Source organism: Macaca mulatta, chromosome 12 (assembly GCF_049350105.2).
Source record: "Macaca mulatta isolate MMU2019108-1 chromosome 12, T2T-MMU8v2.0, whole genome shotgun sequence".
Lineage (NCBI taxonomy): Eukaryota > Metazoa > Chordata > Mammalia > Primates > Cercopithecidae > Macaca > Macaca mulatta.
The window spans coordinates 80851428-80876817 of NC_133417.1; the positions used below are offsets into that span (position 1 = coordinate 80851428).

At 33.5% G+C, this 25390-nt stretch overlaps 1 protein-coding gene across 2 annotated transcripts in view; it reads right to left on the reverse strand.

Moving 5' to 3' along the window:
- Positions 1-2861: 2861 nt before the first annotated feature.
- The window catches only part of LNPK (lunapark, ER junction formation factor), a 78959-nt gene continuing 56430 nt past the window's right edge, over positions 2862-25390 (reverse strand). Inside the window, exons 9-14 of one of the 2 annotated variants that reach the window (XM_015110408.3) lie at positions 22432-22644; positions 14510-14615; positions 13256-13326; positions 12289-12459; positions 10651-10733; positions 2862-5003 (exon numbers count right to left, since the gene is read on the reverse strand). In XM_015110408.3, the coding sequence (XP_014965894.2) occupies positions 4995-5003; positions 10651-10733; positions 12289-12459; positions 13256-13326; positions 14510-14615; positions 22432-22644 (653 nt within the window). In that variant the 3' untranslated portion in view covers positions 2862-4994. The remainder of the gene's footprint in view (positions 5004-10650; positions 10734-12288; positions 12460-13255; positions 13327-14509; positions 14616-22431; positions 22645-25390) is intronic. The other variant, XM_015110405.3, reaches the window with a different exon arrangement.

Sequence of the window (25390 nt, forward strand, 5' to 3'; positions counted from 1 at the left end):
TGACTGTGTGTGTCTAATGCATAAAATGAGTTTGTATGAGAAATAGCAACTCTAAAAATAAAAGGCCTAGCTTAACAAGTAGCAAAATTTCCAAACTTGGGTTCCAAGTGGAACGATTCCAATTCAATTAAACAGCTATTTTTATTTAGTGCCCCCAATGTCTATGTGAGTGGGAGCGTATCTCAGGCTGAGGAAAAGCTCAAGAAGGCTGGGAGATGAGAAGACTTTGTATATGCAAAGCACAGAAAACGCTAGTATTGTTACTTTTAAAATGTGTGGTGGGGGAGGTGGCAGTGGCCATAGTTGTGGTGCAGATGCCAGCCATAACTAGGAGCAAAATTACACAGGGCTTTGCAGGCCTTATTAGTAAATTTGGACTTCATTCCAAGAACACTAAAGAGTCATTAAAAGGTCTAAGCAATGGTGTGGCATGATTCATTTTCCGTTTTTGTTTGTTTGTTTGTTTGTTTGTTTTTTGAGATGGAGTTTCACTCCTGTTGCCCAGCCTGGAGTGCAATGGCGCAATCTCTGCTCACTGCAACCTCTGCCTCCTGGGTTCAAGGAATTCTCCTACCTCAGACTCCTGAGTAGCTAGGATTACAGGCATGCACCACCATGCCTGGCTAATTTTGTATTTTTAGTAGAGACGGTGTTTCTCCACGTTGGTCAGGCTGGTCTCAAACTCCTGACCTCAGGTGATCCGCCCACCTCGGCCTCCCAAAGTGCTGGGATTACAGGCTTGAGCCACTGCACCCGGCCCCTCATTTTCCATTTTTTAAAAACTCAGGCTGCAGCACACAGAACATATAGCAAGTGCACAAGGTGGGAGACAAAGAAACCAGTTAAGAGACAGCTTTGGTGATCTGAAATGATGGAGGCCAAAATTAGAAGGCAGTACAACAGAAATTAAGAGTAAATCTTCTGAAGTCATTTACTTACATTTAAATCCCTGTTTTCCACTTACCAGGTATACAACTTTAAAAAAGTTGCTTCCTGCTATGGTTTGAATGCTACAAAAACATGTGTTGAAAACCTATGCTAAACTGTTGCATTGGAAGCTGGAACCTAATGGAGATGTTTAGGTCATGAGGGTGAAGCCCTCATGAATGGATTAATGCTCATTATAAAAGAGCTTGAGGTTGCAACTTCTATCTCTTGCTCATTCTTGCCCTCTCTTACCCTTCTGCCTTCTGGCATGGGATGACAAAGCACAAAGGCCCTCACCAGATGATAGCATCATGCCTTTGGATTTCCCAGCTTCTAGAACTGTGAGTCAAATAAATTTTTCTTCATCATGTTACCCAGTCTGTGGTATTATGTTATAGTAGCTCAAACGAACTTAAATACATATTCTCTCTACAACTCAGCTTTCTCTTCTATATGTCCAAAGATAAAAATCTTCACAGGATTCTTGCCAAAGTACAAATAAAATAATATATATACAGCAGTTAGCATGTTGCCTGGCACAGAACAAGAATGCAAATGTTTATCATCATTATTAATGTGATGTGAATAGAGAAATGAGAATATAACTAGAAGATGTTTAGGAGACAAAAATTGACAGTTTGAATAAAGGGAAAAGAGGTGAGTTTACAGCTTCTGGCTTAGAGGGTAACTATTTGATTAGATGAGAAACATAAACGGTTTGAATGTTCTGAAGGTTTGAAGCAAAGTATAGTATTCATTCTTGAATATATGGATTGTGAGAGACAGGCCAGTAGGCAGGCAAATATATAGCTCTAAAGTAAAGGAAACAGATCAAAGCTGGAGATCTGAGATTCAGAGAGACAGATGGTAAGTCCATTGGTGTTGAGAAGAATGCCTAGAGAAAGAATATGCAGAATGAAGAAATGATGATAGTAGGTCGAACTTAAGGAACACCAACACTTAAAGGTTGAGAGCAAGAGGCCAGAGAAATAAGAGAATAGTAGTGTGATATGTGAAAAGCCAAAAGAAAAAAAGCGTCTCAAAGAAAGAGTATTCAACAATGTCAATACTGCCAAGCAGTGAAACAAGAACAGAGAGTTTTCACTGGATTTGGCAACAAAGTATTTATTCACACAATATGCATCAAGCATTGTGCTAGACCCTTGAGATTCAGAGGTGAATAAGAAAAATAAGACCCTTGCACAAACAGACACTATGTTGTGAAGACAGTAAACTAGCAAACAAATCAAATACACATTGTGATAGGGATGGTGAGTAGAGAGCGACATGATAGAGAGTAAAAGGCAGAGGCCAGCTTTAGATGGGGAGTTTGGGAAGGCATCTTTCTGAGGAGGGAAAATTTAAGCTGAAATCTGAGGCAGGAAAGGGCATGGTCAGAGAACTGAAAGGAGTTCCATATGGCCACAGCACAATGATGGAGGGAAGATGGAGAGACAGAAGCTAGACCATGTTTGTAGATCATGCTCAGGACATAGAAGAGTTTAGATGATGACCCATTGAGCAATTGTAAGCAAGGAAGCTAAGATCACTCTAGCTAATGGTACTTAATAGTTTGGCTTTCCTCATTTATACTAGTCTTAATAATCAAAATAGGACATTTTACTACTGTTTCAACCATTAACTGTTTATTATTATAATAACGAAAATAAGCTTTTGTGTCTAAAAGGATACTATATGGTTACAAACATGTTACCTATTGCATTAATTTTACTAATCCTCTTTTAACCTTCCTCCATATTGCTTTCAAAGGTATTTGTCATACTATCCGTTTGAGTCTATCAAATTTCTCTGAGGTACTCACTCATTTTCAAGCAATGTATATCAGAATTTGAACGTTTTGTAACAACATAACTAAGCAAGATGTTACTAAACTACATATGGGTAAGTAACATACAAAAAACCTGATGCAATTATTTTTAAAAAGATTTTATTCTATAGAGTTTCAGTTTCCTATTTCCTTAATCTATGCATTTATACACATACATACAATAAAGAAAAGCTGATGCAAAAAACATTGGCTTGAATCTGAGCAGCTGAATTACATGTTCACATTATTTTTAAATTTCCTTATCTGCAAGAGGAAAAACTTACGGTCCTTGCATATTTTAAAGACGTTAATAAGAACCAACACCACCATTATCAGGTAGTGTGCTAGGCACATTACATTATTTTTAATTATCCTAATACCTTTCAAAAATAAACATAATTCTTCCCATTTTACAGGTGAAAAAATTATCTCAGTGAGTTTAGGTGACTTGCCCAAGACTACAGACCTGAAATTTAAGCCCAATACGGTAGGCTCAAAAACTCTGGTTACTATACCAAGATGTCCCAGACTGTTAACAGATCTGTTAACAGATTGAGTTAAAAAAAAAAAAATTGTCACATATGAGATATTAAATCATAAAAATAGATTTTCAAATGATAAAAATGTTTTGTTCGGTTTTTAATAAACTGTGTGCAACTTAGAAACATTAGCCAGACACACCATTCTTATACAGGTATATTTTTCCCTTCAGCATAATAACTTGATTTCCATTTTTTTTTTAATACTGGAGAAGAGAGATAAAAGGAGGCCATAACAGATAAGCACACTGTATTAAAGGTCCAAGAATTAGCACTGAGATACATTTTTTCCAGTTAATCCTTAATACAAATATTAAATCCAATTAACTACCAGCAATCCACATCCTATTCTCACAAAACTTGTTTCTCAAAGTTAAAAATTACAAATGCCTGGCCTAAGACGTTCCTGAATCAGAAAAACCTAACTTCTGATTAAAACCTCTAAATGTCACTATTTCTCTTAACTAGAAAGGAAACAAGTCTGAATAAAAGTATCATAATTTGCTCTAAGAAGAATCTACAGATTTATTGTATTGTTAGCTATTCCTCCTAAGATTTTTCAGGCAGCCAAGTCACCCACCAAGATACTGTTTGAAGAAGACTAGATATTTAGCAAAATGAAACTGATGCCAGATTATTTTTATTTTCCTTAATAAAATACAAACAAGAGCACAAAATTCACTTATATATCATCATTTTACATGTATAAATAATGTTCGGAATTCAAGTACAGTCAAGTGCAGAAATATTTCCTATATGCTAATGTGTAAATATAAACTAATTATATACATCATGTGCCTTTGGCCCAGTTGTAAAATAAAAGACATCAAAAAGAAACACTGCACTTCACTGTTTCATTGCATTCTCACTGAGAATTCGTACCAGTGCCTATGTAGTTATGGTTCTACCTAACTGTTCCATTGCATTCTTATTGAGAATTCGTACCAGTGCCTATGTAGTAACAATAACAAGTTTCGTATCACTTAATGTAAATGCCTAAATAGACATTTCCCCCAGTTGTAAATATCTCAGGAGCTAAAATTCTATCAATTTTTAATAATGAAGTAGTCAAAATCTTAACCAAGTTTCATTCCTTAAAACAAACACAATTAGAGAACTTACTCTTAACCAAAGTTCTTCCTATGTCAAAATGGATATTTACAGGTTATACATACAGAAAACAAGAAGGCAATCATGTTTGTTTACTTTTAGAATTGATAAAAAATATCTAAAACCTGTCTCAATAGCACGGGTCTTTGTACATTCAAAAGGATCTTACTTCACTGATATCACTTGCTTTTAATTTTAATACCCAGTATATATAACTTTGAGATGTTCAAATAGCTAGGCAATCTGAATTCAAATGATACACAAGCATACCCTTAGAGGGGCAAAAAAAGAAAGTGCCACCGAAAAAGCAATAACTGACATCAACAAGACTATAAATATGCAGTTGAAGGCACGTGGAAGCATTTACTACTCTGCCGTCAAATATTCTCCACTTAGTTCAGGATCAGGAATAGAATCAGCTCCGGGAACTGTGGAGTTAGCTTCAATCACTGAGGCTTCCTCATTCTCAGTCTCTTGTTTCTCCTCTGGTTCCTCTGAGTCAGATGCTTTTTCAATCCCTTCGTGTGTCTGTTCTGTAGCTGGCATTTTGTCATCTGTCTGCTCTGTACTATTATCAAGAACATCTTGCTCTAAAGATTCTGAAAAGATAAAGATTCAAAACTTTAGGAATACCCGAATGTTAAAACTGCTAAATAAGGCAAGCAAAAAATAAATACACACACACACGCGCGCGCGCACACACACACACACACACACACACAGAAACCATACAATTGTCTAACATTATCCTTAAAGTCTTTTAAAATAAGTACATAACTCCCTTTACAGTTAGTATGGTAGAAGAAAAAAAGTAATTCAGAGGAAATAAACCCATAATTATACTTTTTCTAATGTCCCATATTTTCATACAAAATAAGTTACTAAAGACACATCTGAAAGTTGAATGTCCAAAAATCATAGTCCCAACAGAATTATGTGCTATAATACAATAGTCCAGCAAACAATGCAAATATATTAATGTCCAGATTACATTTCCTGAAGAAACTGTTTCCCTTGTGTCCAGAGAACCCTGTAAGCAATGTGTAAATGTATACTTTGTGGGTGGGTGGGTGTGGGTGGGTGTGGGTGGATGGTGCTTTCCTACACTGATATATATCTCTATTATCGAAAAACCGGGAAGTCAGGTTTCTATCTTTTCCAAAGGCATGGCTAGTCTCTCCTCATCCCTCTGCAAGATAAGTCCTCTGTATTTAACCTCTGGGTCAGAATGTACTATATACCTAGCATGTGAGGGAGAGAAAGAGAAGAGTCTTTTAATCCCATCTCCATAGCAGAAGTGAAGTAAGGGTACTAGTCCCTACCGAAAATTTACTCCTTTTAAACTCTCTTTTTAAGTATTACTCAATTCAAATCCCTTAATAATAATATAACAATTGTATTGAATAAACTGCCTTTAATTCTTTAAAATTTAAAGAACAGGATGGGGGAGGGAATGACTGAAGCAGATAATTTTTGGGCCACCCAATTTCTATGTTAAAGATAAAAATATAGCTTTAAAGTATTTATTTGTTTATGTAAACAACAGCAATTAACATTTTTGCTAGGAGAAATATGGCTAAACCATATCAGTTCAGGAAAAAAGCAGATATTTCTACTCTTATAGATGATTCCTTAAGATATACTACAAATGTTACTAATTCAAAAACTCTGGAGGGAAGGCCAGCCTTAGCAAAAAGTTCTAATTAAGTTCCTTGTATAATAAAGGTCAGTTTTGCTAAATAAATAGAATTGTTTTGCAAAGAAATTATGTGTTATATGCACACATGTTAATATGGAAGTCTTAGAAATCCATGGTTTTACCATACCAGTTTTAACAAACACAAATTATCTATAGCTCACATACTCTATGCCAAGACTTTTAAAATACTTAAAAATAATTATTTCTTTAAAGAGATATCTTGGACTCTGGCTTATATAATCAGTTATAACTACCTTCCTCCTTTTGATACGTAGAATAAAGGCCCAAATTCTATAGTTTTACTATATGAAAACTTCCTATGCTCACAAAAAGTAAGGAATGTCCATAAATTAATTTGTGCCAAATTTCATTTTTTAAAATCTTATTTGTATCTTAATATGGAACTTAAAATAGCATTGCTACACACTTGGAATCTTATAAAAATCCAAGTTAGAAAAGCAGTAAGTCACTCGAATTTTGTTATTTCAATGCTCCAGAGCAGAAAGGAAAAGCAGAAAGGGCAAATGAAACTCCAGGCATGTACAAATCATTTCTGCTACAAGGGCAAACAAGTTATCCGTGGAAAACTTCAGGAGTCACCAATCATTTGTAATTCTACCCTCACAGAATGTATCCAAGACAGAATTTTAAGCATCATGGTTTTCCACAACTCTCTAGCCATAGAGCAGTATTTACTTGGCAAGAACTTCACAATTTCTTATAGTTTAGTAAGCCTTCTGAAACAAACCAATAAAGCCACAAGAAATGAAAAAACAAAAAGCTCAGAATCCAGGATGTAACTCACCAATAAACATGTTTAAGTGGAAACAGGCCCACATAGTTTGTCATATTCTATCTGACAGACTGCCTCAATACTGTACTGAAACAGGAGAGGTATCAAAATTCAAGGCTTGTCATATTAAAGTTTTGTGATGTTACTATTTTCAAAAATAGACTTTACTTGTCAAAGCCAATTTAATGTACAAATTCTGGGGCCATAAAGAAGTGGTTAATACAAGGAGGAGAACTACAATACTGAAATTTTTAAATGTCTGCAATACAAGAATTCATAGAAATACCATGTGCTATCATAATCAGAAAACAACAAGATACACAAAGTTTTCCAGTCACTATTGTATTTTAGAGAATATGTGGAAGACTACAAAATTGGTGAAATGTGTGGAAACTGAAAATAATCAAAGAGCCTATTAATGATTAAGTTTCTTCTCCTGGGTTAATTTGCAGAAAAGCAATTTTTTACCAGCAGTAACACTACAAAAAATTGGTATGTGATATGACACCTACGATGTAGACATCAGGTAGTCTAAATAAGATAGGTAATGGATGTTTGGATGCCAATGCCATTTTGTAAGAAGTCATCAAACAAGATCTAAATAATTAAGTGTAAATGATTAACAGAGAATTACATTTAATAACCACAGAGCTTTATAAGATTACTTAATGTGTTACAAACATACTTTTTTCATTTTTATGGAAGTTCATCATTTGCCCATTCTAACAAAAACAGCAAATTTCTTCTGTGAATTTGTAGTTTAAAAGAGCTTGGTGGAATAAAATATATTTCAGAAGATGTTAATATTTGGGCATAAAATACTATGAGAGAAACCAGGCTTTGTGTTCACACTAATTAAACAACCCTACTCTTCCCTTTATGGCCCACTCAGATATGAAACAATTACCTGAATTACCTAATTCCATCTGTAAGAAAAATTTTAAACTCAACTCTGGCATCTATAATGCCAAGAAAACAATATACCACAATGTGATAAAACAAAAAATGATCCATGCAATTTCTTTCCCCACTCCTGCCATTACCCCATCGCAACCTCAATGTTCTTGGGAGATTATTATTATTATTATTATTATTTTACCAAATAGTAACAATTGGCTTCCGGTTGTTTGAACAAAGTCTCAACTCAGCTAGAAAACTGAAACTCATAAAACAGTGTAATTATATAATGAATATCACTGCCTCACCTATAAACTACACACATGCAAAAACATATAAAGAATAGCAACATGACACAAGTATACATATGTAACAAACCTGCACGTTATGCACATGTACCCTAGAACTTAAAGTATAATAATAATAAAATAAAAGAATATCATGTTTACATTTTTACTCTAGTTCTTGAAAAAATAATTTTTTAAGAAAATTAAATAATAGTCTAGCAAAACAACTTCATATATTTTTGCCTTGCTAACACATCAGTGCCCACTATATATGTAAGCTACAAACTTACCCAAAGGAACTGTGTTAAATTAAAATTGACAACATGTCTTTGAACTCACAAGTTTTAAACAAGGCACTTTTTACAAGATTTTCCTGCCTTAAGGAAAATGGTTAACTTATATTTAAGAAACAAAGGTATAAATTTCACCCCAACTCAACTCAATAACTCAGTAAATAAAATTCAATTAAATTATAACCACTCATAATAGCTAGTATTCATCAACACACAGAATACCATTTAATTATTTACTACTTCTGAACAAATCAATTAGACAAGTTAAGAGTTTAATTATTATTATTATTTTTTTTTTTTGAGACAGAGTCTCACTGTGTCGCCCAGGCTAGAGTGCAGTGGCGCAATCTCAGCTCACTGCAACCTCCGCCTCCCGGATTCAGGTGATTCTCCTGCATCAGCCTCCCATGTAGCTGGGACTACAGGCACGCATCACCACACCTGGATCATTTTTGTATTTTTCAGTAGAGACAAGGTCTCACAATATTGGCCAAGCTGGTCTCAAACTGACCTCGTGATCCACCCGCCTCGGCCTCCCAAAGTGCTGGGATTACAGGCATGAGCCACCGTGTCTGGCCAAGAGTTTAATTATTAAGCAATGATCTAAAACTAAACTATTAAGTGAAGGTGTTTTAGAAAAGGGAGTGAGAAGGCCAAAAGATCTCTATATCTAAAACAAACATGCAAAAACATACTGCAAGCAAGTTTACATCTTGAGAAGGCTGCACATAAGTAAATATAAACAAAGGTATAAAAAGATTATTTAATAGATCTGGTAAATACATGGAATTCAACAAAATTTACATTATCAAATACTTTAATTTCCTGGAGCATCATAACAAAAATACTAAACTTAGAATTTTCCCTCGTTCAGTGCAACCTAATGGTAACAGTATTTTGCATAAAAGAAAGGGAAGGACCTTTAAAATCGTATTATCAAGTTAAATTTTACCTTATATAAATTTCACTTGCTATTTTTGATAGTATTGATTAGATGCCATGAGTTTTATTATCAGGAAGTTATTTTCAATTGGACAAAAACTATATTCTACTAAAATAATTGCATGAGACCTAGACAAACACAACCGGGCAATACAAACACAAATATTAACAGTAACATTTTTTAAACATGCTAGCCAAAAAAATCACTGCATTAGAATACCAACAATGTAGAAACCTAGTACTCTAATGATTATCACATACCATTAAAAGAATGCTTTTTAAAAAAAGGTAAAACTGATAAACCACTGTAATGTAACTTAGCAGAGATTCAAGTGTTACGGTACTATCCACTTAACCATAAAAGAAACTGAGGAGCCTAAAAGCAGTTCATTCCTTGGCGTATTTAGTATGCCCTCAAATAAAAAGACAATCTATATCCATAATTTCTTGTATTTCTCTAATAATCTATTACCAAAGCATCTGGATGTAAAATTCCAGAAAAAAAATACTCTAGGTATTCAGGTGAGAAAATAATGGGAGAAATTTCTTCTAGGTCTCCTCCTTTGTTGAAAACTTTCCAAGATTCTGTATGTTTTTCTAAAGAGTGGTCCAGAAATTTTAACAGCTTTGTGCCTCATCCTAAATGAGAAATCTTCCAAAATCAGAATCCAGGCAAAACTTAACTTCAAAATCCTTACATCACAGATTGAAAAAAATATATTTCTTCTATTAATTCTTGATTGCTCATAAAAATGATTACTGATATTTGTTTAAAGAAAAGTTCAGATGGAAGAAAGTTACCTTTTGGCTCCATCTGTAACTTCAATAACTTCATCTCTACAATTTCTGCTGCTAAGAATGAGCCACTTCAATACTTTTAATAATATAAGAATTAAAGCAGAAAAGTTTTTTTTTCAGACCGCAAGTATCTACATCATTTAGAAATCAGAAGTCTAAAACATTAGCTGTTAGCAAAGAGTAGATGATTGAGATGATATGACCTTAATAGTTCAATATAATCATAAGCCACCGGTGTTCAAAACAAATGCAGCTTCATTTGTTCATCAGATATACTTCTAGTTGTTTACTAAAGGAAGCCAGCTTGGAATTGATAACTGTGTGCCACAGTGTTGAGTTAGAAGTCTTGAGAAAAGTTTCAATCTTCTGGAAAGCCAAAGAAAAAGATGCTCATGGCCACTTTGATGAATCCAAAGAGAAGTATGAAAGTTATTATTCTAGAAACTATCTTAACAAAATGGAATTCTTGCTTCAGTTTTTAGCATTATGGAGTTATCAAACCGTGCCTCCAGTTTTGTCTTCATGTAATAACATTACCTTATTGGGGTTGGGTTTGAGCAAGTAAGACTTCTTTCCAGGAATTTCAGACAGAAAATGAGACATCTGGGGTATTGCTCCTCCTAGATTAGATAAGAAGGAAAGGTATAGCTAGGTGTTGTTTGCTAACTATCTTGACTTTAGCAGAAGATAAAAAGCATGGGACTCATTATCAAGATTTTCACTGTGTTGGCTGTTTTTTCTTGTCTTGTCTTTTTTGTTTGTTTTTGTTCCAATAATTAGCTTACAGATATTCACTTTAGCTTCTATAAGCAGGGCTAGTCATGGAAAAGACTTCAATTTTTCCTCTAGGCATCTTCTGTATGCAATCCTTTAATTTTCAGTTCCAAGAGGCTGCAATGGCAAGGCAGATGGTTTGCATGTGACAGCATGCAGCTCAGAGCACAACTTAAGCAAAAGAAAAAAAATGGACATTCTGTTTGGAGTTGATGCTGCAGACTTGGAGAAGATGAATGCATTGATTCAGTGTTGGAAGAAACAGGCCTCTATCATAGCTATCTGTATTCAAATTCACTTCCATATTTGTTAGTAAGCCAAAAGCCAAGCCCAATTCAACACACGCATTTTAGGTTCACTCTTCAAAGTTAAAAAAAATATATAGATACTCAAATCCCATACTAAATTTCTGATATCTGAAAATTCACTGCTTCATATAATATTCTCAATTAAAGCAATTTTTACAGTACTCAATGTTTTTATGAAGAAAATATCAAATATATGTAAATGGTAATTCCTAGAAATTAAAATAATTAATCCTGACTGGTAAATAAATTATGTGAACTAAACTTCTAATATGCATTTTTTTCCATATCACACATAGCAACAAAATATTATGGCCTATTTCATAATTTTGGCAATCTTCATAATTCAGAGCTGATTAACAAAGAGCTCCTGGCCAAATATTAACACTGTAGCAAGAAACAGTTGGCAATAGTCTAATCTTCCACCTCATCTTTTCCATTTTTTTTATGAAACTTCCTCAAGAATTCCTAAAACAGAATTGTAAGATAAATTCCAAAACCCAATAAATTCTGATAAATTCTCTAAAACAAGGTTGATTTTTACATCAAAGGCAATGTTTATCTTCTGAACCTTTATAAATTGTTTCAATGAAATACCAGTCCTATTGATAACAGTAATCCAAAAAAAAGGCAAGGATAACTTTATAATTCCAAAGTTTCCTGCTTTCTGGTAATTTCTACCAATTCATGTGGTAGATACAAACCTATTCTATCAACGTTAATCACAAATTTTGTATTTTATCCTTTGAATAGTTGTTTCATAATTTCAATAATCTGTTTCACTCAGATAAATTGAAAAAAATAACCTATGAAAATATTACTAATCAAATCTCCCAACACTTTTTAGAAAAGGTCACTCCATAAACAGTATTTAACTAGCTGATGCTAGATGCTGCTTATCACAATACAATCTGCATGTTAAAAGTAAAACATATCACACTTATCACACAGAAGGCTACAGTAACAGAGCAATAGTTGACATATGCATGCAGCAAAATCTGATAAATTAATCCATCTTTATCTAAAAGCATTATGCTTTTATTATTGCTAAACAACACATGTTATTAAGGGGCAAAACTGTTTAACATATTCATACCTTCAGTAAACTGGTTGTCTGATGAAAGCACACTTCCTGATGGCAAGGGACCAACTGAACTTGAACCTTCCACCATCTGCCTCTTCTCAAAACTAAACTCAGGAAGTCTTGGAGCCTGAGGTCTGGTTTTTCTCGCAGGGTTCAAGAAAAAACAGTAGGCACATCGAAAAGCTGCAGAGAATTTTTTAAAAATAAGCAAAACCACAAACCAAACAAAGTTCAAGGACTAATTAGTTAACTCACTTAAGATTATTTTTGCAGATATTCAAAAGAACCTTTTAAAAGTTACTGCGCATGTTATTTAAATAATAATATGGTAGATGCTCTAAACAGAACTAAAGCATACTTCCTAATTATTAGAATTTTAATTTTTAAAATTAAAGGCAGAAAAGGCATAATAGGTTACATAGCAGGCTACCTATATAATAAGTTACACAGCAGGTTGATAGCAGAATAATATTAATGACTTAAAAGAATTTGTGAGATTACATTCTAGTCACCAGAATCATTAGGTATTTTAAAATCCAGAACCTTGCACATTTACCCATGAAAATGTAGTACATAATATTTTAGAAGTATTTTCAATTTACCACAGTTTTTAACAGTGGCTACACATGAGAATCATTTGCAGAGCTTTAAAAAATATACTGATGCCTGGACGCCATACTCAGTCCATTAAATGAAACTCTTTGTAAATGGGTCCTGGGCATCAAAATTATTTTAAGCTCTTCGGGTGATTGTGATGCACAGTGGGGTTTGAGAACAACTGGCCTAGAGGCTGTACATTACACAGGAAAAAACCTGAATTGTCTTCCCTGCTTTGCTCTATGTACTAAAATAAGGATAATATGCCTAACCAATGTATACAAAGACAGTATATAAAATAAAATGACACTGCATAGAAAATGGCATAGAATAAAATATTTAAGCGTAAATTATTTAAATCTCATTGCCCAATAATTCTTACCAATGTATTCAAATTCTTCCTTCAAAGCCATGCCATTATGAGAAAAACATTGCTGGCATATAAGTGCATACCTACACCGTAAGGAAAAATGAACAGACCAATTACAAAAGCAGACAAAGTTCATGACAGAGACTAATTTAGCCAGCATGACTAATTTATATTTTAACACAGCTAAATATGCCATAACAAATTATATGAGACTTAGTAAACCACAAACAATATTCATTAAACAAAAGTCAAAATTAACCAAAGCCCAAATTTCAAGCATTTAAAAATATAATTTATACATCAAATTTAAAATAAACTAAGCAACAGTTAAATGAATACGTCTTTACTAAGTTAGCAGAAACATATTTGACAACTGAACACTTAAATTTTGGTGTTTCCCAAAGTATAGTGCTGGGGATGAAAGCCTCCAAATCTGTGATAAGGCTGGAAAAGTTGGAACCCTCTTAGAGATTCACAATGAACATTATTAAAACCTGAGAAGTCTTGCAGCAAATAGACATATTTAATTTTGTTTAGTACAACCCAAAGATTAATTTCTATACATGATTCTTATACCTTTCCCAGTTACACTAAACATCTTCCTCATTTTCTATTTATATACTTTCTCAGTTCTCTGTGGATATACTCAACGAATACTTCACTATATCAAATGTCATTATATTTTGAATAACATACAATTCATTACATAAACATTAAATTCTGATTCCTTTTTTAAAATAATAATTAGGAGAGCTGTCAAACATCTACTACCCTATGAATTTTTTAAAAATCTATACTTTGACAATTGCTCTGTACATATCATACGATCTTCCTAGAGTTATTTTAAGAATTGGAAAAGCATTTTGAGAACTGCTAAGTACTAAATACATGCAAATTCCTCTAAACATTAAAAGTACTACTATCACCAAGTCCAGTACTGATACCTATAAAGCTCTATTTCTTAGAACCTATCAGAGGTGCATTATGTTTTTGCTCTTTAAGTTTAAAAGTTTCAATGAAATAATCTAGTTTCTCTAAAAGTTATAGCAGAGTTAATATTTTTTCAAAATGGATTTAGCCCAGACTATGTTGTCAAAACTTCTACTGTCAAATAATTGAATATGTACTCTTTTGCAGGGCTATAAAATATTCCATTATGCTATGAAGTCAGAAAATAGGTGCCACAAAACTGTAGAACACCTAGTGTGTGCACACACACACATCCTGTTTTCACTTTCATTTATCTACCACCCCAGTAAATATTACCTGTTTTGTGGACCATCACCAACCAGATATTCAACAATTCTATCCAAAGCACCTCGTTCTCGGGGGAGAATAGGTCTTGCTAAAGGTGGACCTGGAGGATGAAGACCTATTAAATAAATAAATACATACAAAATTTATATACATGAAATATACATAAAGTTTAATTCCATTACCAAGAACTACCCATGCTTGTTAGAACTTTTAAAAGGTTTTAACAAAATAGCAAAATAGTAATTCTTATAAATCTCTGAAGAACATTCAAGTTTTCATTAATAATACGGTACTACAAAAATAAATTTAAATATGTGCTATATTAGAACTACCTTTGCTAGTAGATTCTATAGTATATTCCTACATAACTACTAGCAAATAAAATTATGCTTAGTTCTGTACAAACTGATTTTTTTAAGTGCTCCAACTCTTAAAAGCCTACGTAATAGTAAATCAGGGGACTTCCATTTCAGGCCATAATAGAGTAACAGGAGTCAGATTTAACATCCCACCTAAAACAACTAAAATACTGTGCAAAACATATGAAGTAACAGTTTTAAAGACACTGGATATCAAGCAATGTATGTTATTGTTCCCTGAGAAGACTAAAAACAAAACATGCCCTACAACTGCCCCAGCTTATTGCCTATAGTTTCCACTTGGCAGTGAAAGTAAACCCAGGTGAAGTGTAGCAGGCTCTCATAGTTGAGGAGACAAAGCCAGAATTCTGAGGAGGTCGAGTTCACAAGAAAGGGTACCAAGCAGGAGAGAAGGCACAGAGAAACAACAACAAAGATCTGCAGAGGGTCTACTGGAGAATTCAGCAGAGTACTGACTGGTGTATGCACGTGAGAAAACTATCTGAGGATGGAGGAAAAAGACTACTCAAAAAGGTGAAAAGAAACAGCGTTTATACAGGGCCAAGAATATTGCCCATTTCCAATCAGAGTGGACAAACCTCCTAACACACAGGCCATTAGGTAAAGTATTCAGAAGAGTACTGTATAGGAATTTTTAAAACCCAGCATTCAATAAGGTAAAATTCACAATCTCTGGCATCAGATTAAAAATTACTAGACATGCCAATAAGCAGGAAAATATCACCAATAAGAAAAATCAATCAAAATTGATCCAGAAATCATGAAAATGACTGAATTAGTAGACAAATATTAAGACAATTCTTATGACTATATTTCCTATGTTTGAGAATCTAAAGATTCAGTATGCTAAGTAGACATAAAAAAACTTAAAACTTAAAACAAAATTGAACTTCTACAGATAAAAACTACAATGTCTAGTATAAAAAAATCCAGAGATTATGTGTACAACAGTTTAGACACTGTACACAAAAAAACTTGCGAACTTTAAGACATAGCAATAGAAACCATACAAAATGATACCCAGGTGCAGTGGCTCATGCCTGTAATTCCAGCACTTTGAGAGGTCGAGGTAGACAGATCACTTGAGCTCAGGTGTTCAAGACCAGCCTTTGAGAGGTCGAGGTAGACAGATCACTTGAGCTCAGGTGTTCAAGACCAGTCTGGGCAATATGAGGAAGCCCCATTTCTACAAAAAAAATACAAAAATTAGCTAGGTGTGGTGGCATGCACCTGTAGCCCCAGCTACTCAGGAGGCAGAGGTAGAAGGACTGCTTGAACCCGCGAGGTGGAGGCTGCAGTAAGCCATGATCGTACCACTGCACTCCAGCCTGGGTGACAGCAAGACCACAGAACAATCTCAAGCAGCCTAATACATATATATATATAACTGGAGTCCATCAAGAAGAGGAGAGAAATGAAGAAAAAGACAAAACTATTTAAATAATGCATATTTTCCAAATTTGATTAAATCTATAAACCCACAGATGCAAAAATATCAACAAATCCCAAATACAAGAAACATAATTTTGCTCCAACACAGTGCATGAACAAATTGCTTAAAACCAATAATAAAGAGAAAAATCTTGACCGCGTACGGTGGTTCATGCCTATAATCCCAGCACTTTGGGAGGCCGAGGTGGGCAGATCACAAGGTCAAGAGACAGAAACCATCCTGGCCAACATGGTGAAACCCCATCTCTACTAATACAAAAATTAGCTGGGTGTGGTGACACGTGCCTGTAGTCCCAGCTACTCAAGAGGCTGAGGCAGGAGAATTGCTTGAACCTGGGAGGTGGAGGGTGCAGTGGGCTGAGATTGTGCCACTACACTCCAGCCTGAGCAACAGAGCGAGACTCTGTCTCAAAAAAAAAAAAAAAAGAGAGAGAGAGAGAGAGAGAAATCTTAAAAACAACCAAAAAAAATACATTCTGTACAGAGAAAAAGATAACAATGACAGCAGACTTCTCATCAGAAAAGACTCAAGTCAGAAAACGATGAAACAGTATGTGTAAAGTTCTGAAAGAAAAAAAACTGTCAAAAATTCTATATCCAGTATGAACATCTTTTTTAAATGAAGACTTTTTCAGATATACAAAACTGAAAGAATTCATCACTAGAAGAACAACAATACAAGAAATGTTAAAAAGAAGTCCTTCAGGCAGAAGGAAAGTGATAGCACATGGAAAGCAAGATCTACACAAAGGAATAAAGAATCTAAAACAGTTATCATGTGGGTAAATATATAAGACTTTTTATTATTTAAATCACCTTAAAAGATAACTGACTGCACTCTATTATGCATTATATATAATCTAGAGATGATTTAAAGTATATGGAAGGTTATGTATAGATTATATGCAAATACCATGCCATTTCTTTTAAGAGATTTGAGCATCCGTGCATTACAGTATCCACTGGGTGATCCTGGGACCAATCGCCCACGAATATATGTTCTTTCAAGTAAATATAAAACATTTACCAATACATGGCATTCTCAGACATAAAACAAGTATCAATACACATAAGAAGATTCAAATAACACAATGTATGCTTTCTAACAATAGAATTAAATTAGAAATCAGCAGCAGATAAACATCTGAAAAATCTCCAAATATTTGGTGACTAAATAACATACATTTGAATAACCCAGGATTCAAAGAAAAAAGGAAAATTAGAAAGTATTTTGAACTGAATGAAAATGAAAAAAAAAATCGAAATTTATGATATGCAGCTAAAGCAATAATGAGAAGAAAATTTATAATATTAAACACCTATATTACAAAAGAAGATAGGACTAAAATCCATAATTTCAGCTTCCATATTAAGAAACTATAAAAGAAGAGCAAATGAAACCCAAAGTACAGAATAAAAGAAATAATAAAGATCAGAGAGGAAATTAATACAATAGGAAATACAAAAATAATAACGAAAAGCTGGTTCTTTGGAAAGATCAATATAATTGTTAACCTCTAGCCAGACTAATCAGGGAAAAAAAGATACAAACTATTAACATCAGAAATGAGAAAAATAGCATAATTCTGGATTGTAAAAACATTAAAAGAATACTTAGGGAATATTATGAGCAACTTAATGCCAATAAATTCTACAGGTTAGATAAAATGGACAAATTCCTTGAAAGACTACCAAACTACTAAAGTTCACTCAAGAAGATAAAAATAATTATTTGTTAAAATTTTGTTAGGAATTTTTGCATCTATGTTCATGTGTGATATTTGTCATAGTTTTTCTTAAAGAAATTGAATTTTTAGTTTAAAAAAAAAGAAAAAAAACCTTTTTCTCTCAGGAAAAAAACAAAACAAAACAAAACCGGCCCAGATGCTTCAACTGGTCAAATCTTTAAAATTAAGGAAACATTTAAATTAAGGAAGAAATAATACCAATTCTACACAAATTGTCCAGAAAATTGAATAGGGAATACTTATTCATAATGTTATGAAATGAAACCGACATAACTCTGATACCAAAACCAGAAAAAGATACGACAAGGAAAAAATAAACAAAAAAAACCCACAGACCAATATTCCTAATGAGTACTGATATAAACATTTTTAACAAAATATTAGCAAATCAAAGCCAACAATATGCATATAAGATAATTCATCATGATCAAATGAGATTTATTCCAGGAAAGCAAGTTAGTTTAACATTTAAAAATCAATGTAATTCACTATATGAACAGGCATTAAAACAAAGAAACAAAGTCCAATAAAAACATCTCAATAGCTGTAGAAACAGCATTTGAAAAAATCCACAATCTATTACTGATTTAAAAGAAAACCTTCAGCTAACTAAGAATAGATGGGCACTTCAAGCCGATAAGGAGCATTTATTAAAACAAAAAACCCTAGAGCTAACATCATGCTAAACTGTGAAAGAATAATTGCTTCTCCCATAAGATCAACAAAAAGGCAAGGATGTCCACTCCTAGCACGTCTATTAACACTGTACTGAAGGTTATAGCTCATATAATAAGATAAGAAAAATAAATAAAAGAAAACCAGATTGGAAAGGAAGAAGTAGAATTTTCTTTATTCAGACAATGTGGCTATGTAGAAAATACTACATAATCTACAAAAACGTTATACTATCTAGAGCCAATAAATTAGTTTATCAAGGTTATAGGATACAAGAGCAATATACAAAAATCAATTGTATTTCTATAACTAGCAATAACCAATTGGAAATAGTTAATAAAACAATACCATTTACAAATGCATTAAAAATATGAAATAATTAGATGTGAATTTAACCAAAAAATGTGCAAAATCTATACACCAAACAGTACAAAACATTGCTGAAAGAAATTAATGACCTAAATAAGTGAAAAGAAATATACTGTGTTCATGTAATAAATTAGACAATATCATAAGAGACTAATAGTGAGTGGGGAGTGGAGGAATAACACATAAAATTTAGTTAATTTTTATTTTATATAAAAATAATAAAAATAAAGAGTTACACATTCAAACGTTATGAATTGTAACCCTATAACCTCTGAAAACTGAAAGAGAACTATTTGCAGGAGATACTCTGAATTGAAACAACACACAGAAGGCACTGAGAAGAAAGTGACAAAATAAAATGTGATGTTTGCCTTTGTAAAACAAGACGGAATGAACATAATAAGGTGGGCAGCAATGGAGGTTTACATGGAGACTTCATAGAAGACTCTGAAACAAAATGGAACCCTATTAGAAGACGCCCTGCAATATAGGGATACAAAGGTTTCAAAATGGCTGTGACAAAATCTTTCAAGTATTCAAGATGGCTTTAGGATAACAATACATTATACTAAATTCCTATAATTTAAAGGAATAAAAAGGAAATTTGATTTGTAAATAATCACAAACTTAAAGGCTACTACCATCTATAAAAGGGCAACTGATGTCAAAATTATAGCTATTAGTAAATAAAAGTCAGGTTCCAGACCAAGTTCTTAGTATTAGAAATCAAGTACACTTTTTTTTTTTTTTTTTTTTTTGAGACGGAGTCTCACTCTGTCGCCCAGGCTGGAGTACAGTGGCATGATCTCAGCTCACTGCAACCTCCACCTCCTGGGTTCCAGCGAGTCTCCTGCCTCAGCCTCCCAAGTAGCTGGGATTACAGGCACCTGCCACAAGGCCTGGATAATTTTTGTATTTTTAGTAGAGATGAGGTTTCACCGTGGTAGTCAGGCTGGTCTCGAACTCCTGACCTCAGGTGATCAGCCCGTCTCGGCCTCCCAAAGTGCTGGGATTACAGGCGTGAGCCACTGCACCCGGCTCTCAAATACACTTTTAAGATTCCATCACTGGCAGGGCGCAGTGGCTCACACCTGTAATCCCAGCACTTTGGGAGGCCAAAGTGGGCAGATCACCTGAGGTCAGGAGTTTGAGAACAGCCTGGCCAATACGGCGAAACTCCTACTAAAAATACAAAAATTAGCCAGGCCTGGTGGTGCCCGCCTGTAATCCCAGCTACTCAGCAGGCTGAGGCAGGAGAACTGCTTGAACCCATGAGGCAGAGGTTGCAGTGAGCCAAGATCCACGACACTGCACTCCAGTCTGGACGACAGAACAAGACTCCGTCTCAAAAAAAAAAAAAAAGATTCCATCAGCTAAGTTACTGGTTTACTTGTGCTAACAACATTCAATTATTATCATCAAAAAATAAACTTGAATCCAGACATGGTCATCCCTCATTATCAAATTTTCAACTTGAATAAGCAAGCCAAATTAGATTTGGAAAGCATTTAAGCCAACTTAACTTTTGCTAGAGTATTTTACTTCTACATATTTAAAGTGAACATATCCACAAAAGAATCTGGATACATGAAATAACAGATTTCATAAAAATGTCTTAAACCTCTTGCACATGCATCTTTATATTCATGCTGTTATAGACAATGGTAATTAATACAAACATCAAAAGCAATCATTGTAGGAATACTGGTCATTTTTACACAGCTTGGCAAATTATCAAGTACCTGCTGGTTATTAATTTTCAAACATATGGGAGCTCTGTGGTCATACACATTAAATTGATTCTCTTCCACAAATATGGCATAAAGAAAAAATTAAGTATTAATCTTCTTTATAATAAATTATTTAACTCATTCACATTTTTGGCAATGTACAATTTAAACACAGTCTTTCACACAGAAACTAATTAAAAACTTTAGTAAAACATGTTATATTTACATGATCATAAAATCTAGGCTATTATTCCTTCTATAGCCCTATTCTTACATGTACAATACAGTTTTTATTACTATATATGTTGCTAAACTTTTTGCTTAAAATAAATTAGATATACAAAGGTATATAATCCATACATTGGCACCCAAAAATGTTATTTCATTAAACAACCAGGAATTTTAATTTACAAATCATGGGTATCTCAAATCAACCAGATAACAACAGAAACATTAATTTTCAATCAATTTAACTTTTCTCAATTGCATAAAATATATGGCTGCCTTAAGTATTGTCATTATATGTCAAATTTAAAAGTATTGTTTTACATAACTATTTTAAAAGTTTTAAGATTTGTATACATTCCATTTATAGTCAGTATTCTTAATTTGTTAATAAATGAAGAGGTTTTTTAGTCTTCTAAAATCTCATGCTGCATTTGTGAAGGAAAACAGGAAAAACATCTACTGTACTACATAACATTTCCATTTTTTAATGATTTTACTACACAAATACTCTGATTACCTGATATCAGCTACTGCGTAGCCTCAAAATCATTATTAATTATATATTAGTAATTAGTCATGAAATAACAAATTAATCTACATTAGAATTAAATAATTTAAAACAAATAATTTACTATCATATACAACAATATGACATGGAAATCTATGTAAAACAACGTGATCTGTGCTAAAGCAGTGGACTTCCATGCCCCAATCACACTCCAAAAGAAACTGCAGGGTACTATAGTCTATTACACTTCAGAATGGGATCTTCCCCTAGAGATCCACCACAGTGAAAAGAGATAATCTATAAAATAAAGACAATATGTTCATTTTAGAGCTTTATAAAATATCTATCAGAAAATACTAAGGTTCTATGCCTTAAAAAAAATCTACTAGCCCACATTAACAAAAGTATACCATAATACAGGAGTATTATTCCTGAAATATGTTGTCTTGTTTAAAAATATATGTATGGAGTTTAGCAAAAAACATCAATACATTCCAAAAGTGTTTTCTTCTATCCCCATTTTATATAAATCTGGAGGCATTCTAAAGTTGAATATAAAAAGATATGCTGTACTGTTGGCTACAGAATAATACAAAGTTTTATTGCCATTTAAACAAAGAAGCCATAACAGTTAAATGAGCTCGAGAAATAGGTTTCAGTATCGCAAGGTGCCAGCTGTAAAGAGTTATGGCTAATTGAATATGGAACTCCTGCTTAATCAGATAACTGCTCTGCTATTTCCAAATGAAATGCCATTTCCATACCATCTGAAAATGGCCCATTTTATTGGTAACCAGAGAAAACAATATAAACTGTAAATAACATTAAGTGCTCTGTTTACCCATTCCAGGCACTGAAGTAGCAGGGGATCCAAGATGTCTTGGTAACACATTTGATGGGAGGGCTGGAGTAACAGTCCTTTCTGGGGGTCCACCAGGGGCAGAACTGTCCTTTGGTGGTCCAGGAGATACTGGAACTTGTGGAGGAGGGCCCTGGGTAGGGCTTGCTGGTGTTGGAGAAAGGTTTCTTTGAGCTGCAGTTCGCTGACGAATCTCTGAGAAGAGTAAGTACATACTAGACTTAATTTCCAATATACCATATTAGCCAATATCACAAACAATTTATATTTATTAAAATTTTACAGCCCCAAAAGGCATTGTAGTGTCAAAATTACTTATAATAAGAAATCTATAATATGTGACATTGAAAACAAAGTACTCTATTTCTGAACTTACAGTTCAACTGTACATTTATACAACAAGCTGTGATCTAAGTGTAGCTACTGATACCACTTTTCAAAACAAATTCAGTAAAATAAAGTAACCTAATTACGTGTCAAGTCTTTTTACAGTAATCTTCCTAATTATGATAAAGGAAAGAAAGTTTATCAGAATTAGTGAAAACTCCAAATTGTAGATTTGTTTTTCAAGATTTAAAAAACTAAAAACTAAGAGATAAGTGAATAAGTATATTCTGGAATTATCAAAGTAATTAATCTAAGTAGTCACAGAAATGCTGAAAAAGTATTTTTACTATTAGGAGGTACCATTTCCATTCTCCTTTATGGTATTGCTATCCTTTTGGCAAATTTGTTTTGGCCAAAACATTCAACAGATCTACTCCATATAAACAATGTTTCATCATTAATAAATCTTAAGCTTATAGTTACAGAAATTACAAGATTCTCTGTAACAGGGGTCAGCAAACATGCCAAATCCAGGCTGCCGCCTGCTTTTGTAGTTTTATTAGAACACAGGCCAGTTCTTTTGTTTACATATTGTCTATGACTGCTTTAGAAGAGTAGAGTCCTTGCAACAGAGACCACATGGCTCTCAAGGCCATTTAACTATATTTACTATCTGGCTCTTTACAAAAAAAGTTTCATGACTTGTACTCAGTAACATAAAATTAAATTCTACTATTCTCCATTCCCACCAATATTTTACTTGAATGTCAGTGGTAAGATTTCACATAAAGAAGCCTTTATACTTTTTCAATTCTACCTACCACATTAAATTATCACAAATCCTGAATTAGTGAGCTGAAACTAAATGAGTTATTTTTAATTGGCATAAATAGTAAAAATACATACGTCCAGAAGCAAAACACTTGGACTCTACTTGACAGTTAAAGATTTTCATGGAAGTTCATTGCAATTGAAAGTACATGTCTAGCATCAGATCTTAGTTCATCCCAATCTAGTCTACTAGCTAAGAACCGGGGTCCTGAAGTCAAAAAGATTTGGCTGGAATCCTGGCGCTGGCTACATGACTTCAGATGGGTTACTTAACTTTGACAAACGCGTTATTTTATCTGTAAAATTAGGATAATATTATTAAGTAATATAATTGTTATGAGAATTAAATATGATAATGTATGTAAACTGATAGCTCACATTTAATGAATACTTACTTCAGATGACAGTTTTTGTGCACAACTCAGTATTTTCAAATGATTTTAGCTAAAATTACTGGGACCAACTAATTTTCCATTGGTTCACAATTTAGTCTTTAACCAAGCCATGGCAATAATAAATTATAAGCATAGTATCATTACAAAAATGGAAGCATCTTTATATTTTGCTACTTTCCATGCAAATTACGTAGAAAATTTCAGCTTTCACCTGAACAAATCATATCCTAACTCTGCAAATTAGCTGCTAACTTTATTTTTTACTCACAAGGAGCACCTTAATAGGTGGTTGCACATTAGGAAAACTGTTAAATGCTGCAAAATGTACTGAGATCAATAAAATCATATTAGGATTTGATAATTTAAACTGCTCATTTGAAAATAAGGTATCAAATACTGTAAATCATTTTTCAGCCAACTTTCAGGTAAAGCATAACTCAAAAAGCGGCATTTTTCTTCCAGATAAATAAAAGTTTAGCATTTATTAGACTATATAAAAGCAGCTATTATCCTTCCTCTTCATGAAGACTTGAGACTACTTCCTCTAAATGTACATTTACCCAGTGGAAATTACCTGAAATGCTTTTACTGTCACTAGTACACCACTGGAAGGTGACTAGCTAACAAAGGACACCATGTCAAGCATTCCATAAAAGAGACGTCCCTTAATAATTCTAAATCTAAACTTAGGCAAAGGGGGAAAATGTACAGCAGAGTCACAAAAGGGAGAAAATGTAGTTTCATAATTTTCAAAGGAAAAGCAAGTAACAAAAGTTACAATATCTTCAATAGTTTAAAATAACAACAAGGTACCAAATCTATATTTGGCAAAATATTATAAAATATTCTGGTAGTCTCAATTTAAAATACCTCAGATTTATCTCCTTTTAACTACTTGTGATTCACAAAGTTTTGTATTAATTACTCTAAAAAGTTTCCAGTACTCAACAAAATAGTCATATTAGATATATTCCACATTTCCTGCCTCAGTTGTAAGATACAAAGCCCCCAAAGCCCCCAAAAGAGCCACCAAGCATTCCACATGAATCTGGCAAAAAAATCATAAGCAGCATGCCATAAGGTTAATTCTCAACTGGAGTATGTTTTAACACCCTCATCAATGATCAATGACCCAACAAAAATCACACTCACTGAGGATGATGACATGCCTATATTAGGTTTAAATTCAAAATGAAGCAAACAGACCCATTACCAACCTCTTTTCAAAGAGGTTATTTATTAAGAGTTATGAATAAAGTTAGTTTGGTTAGTGGGTACAAAATATAGTTAGATAGGAGGAATAAGAACTAGTGTTTGATAGTACAGTAGGGTGACTACAATTAACAATAATGTGCCATTCAAAATAGCTAGAAGAGAAGAATTGGAAT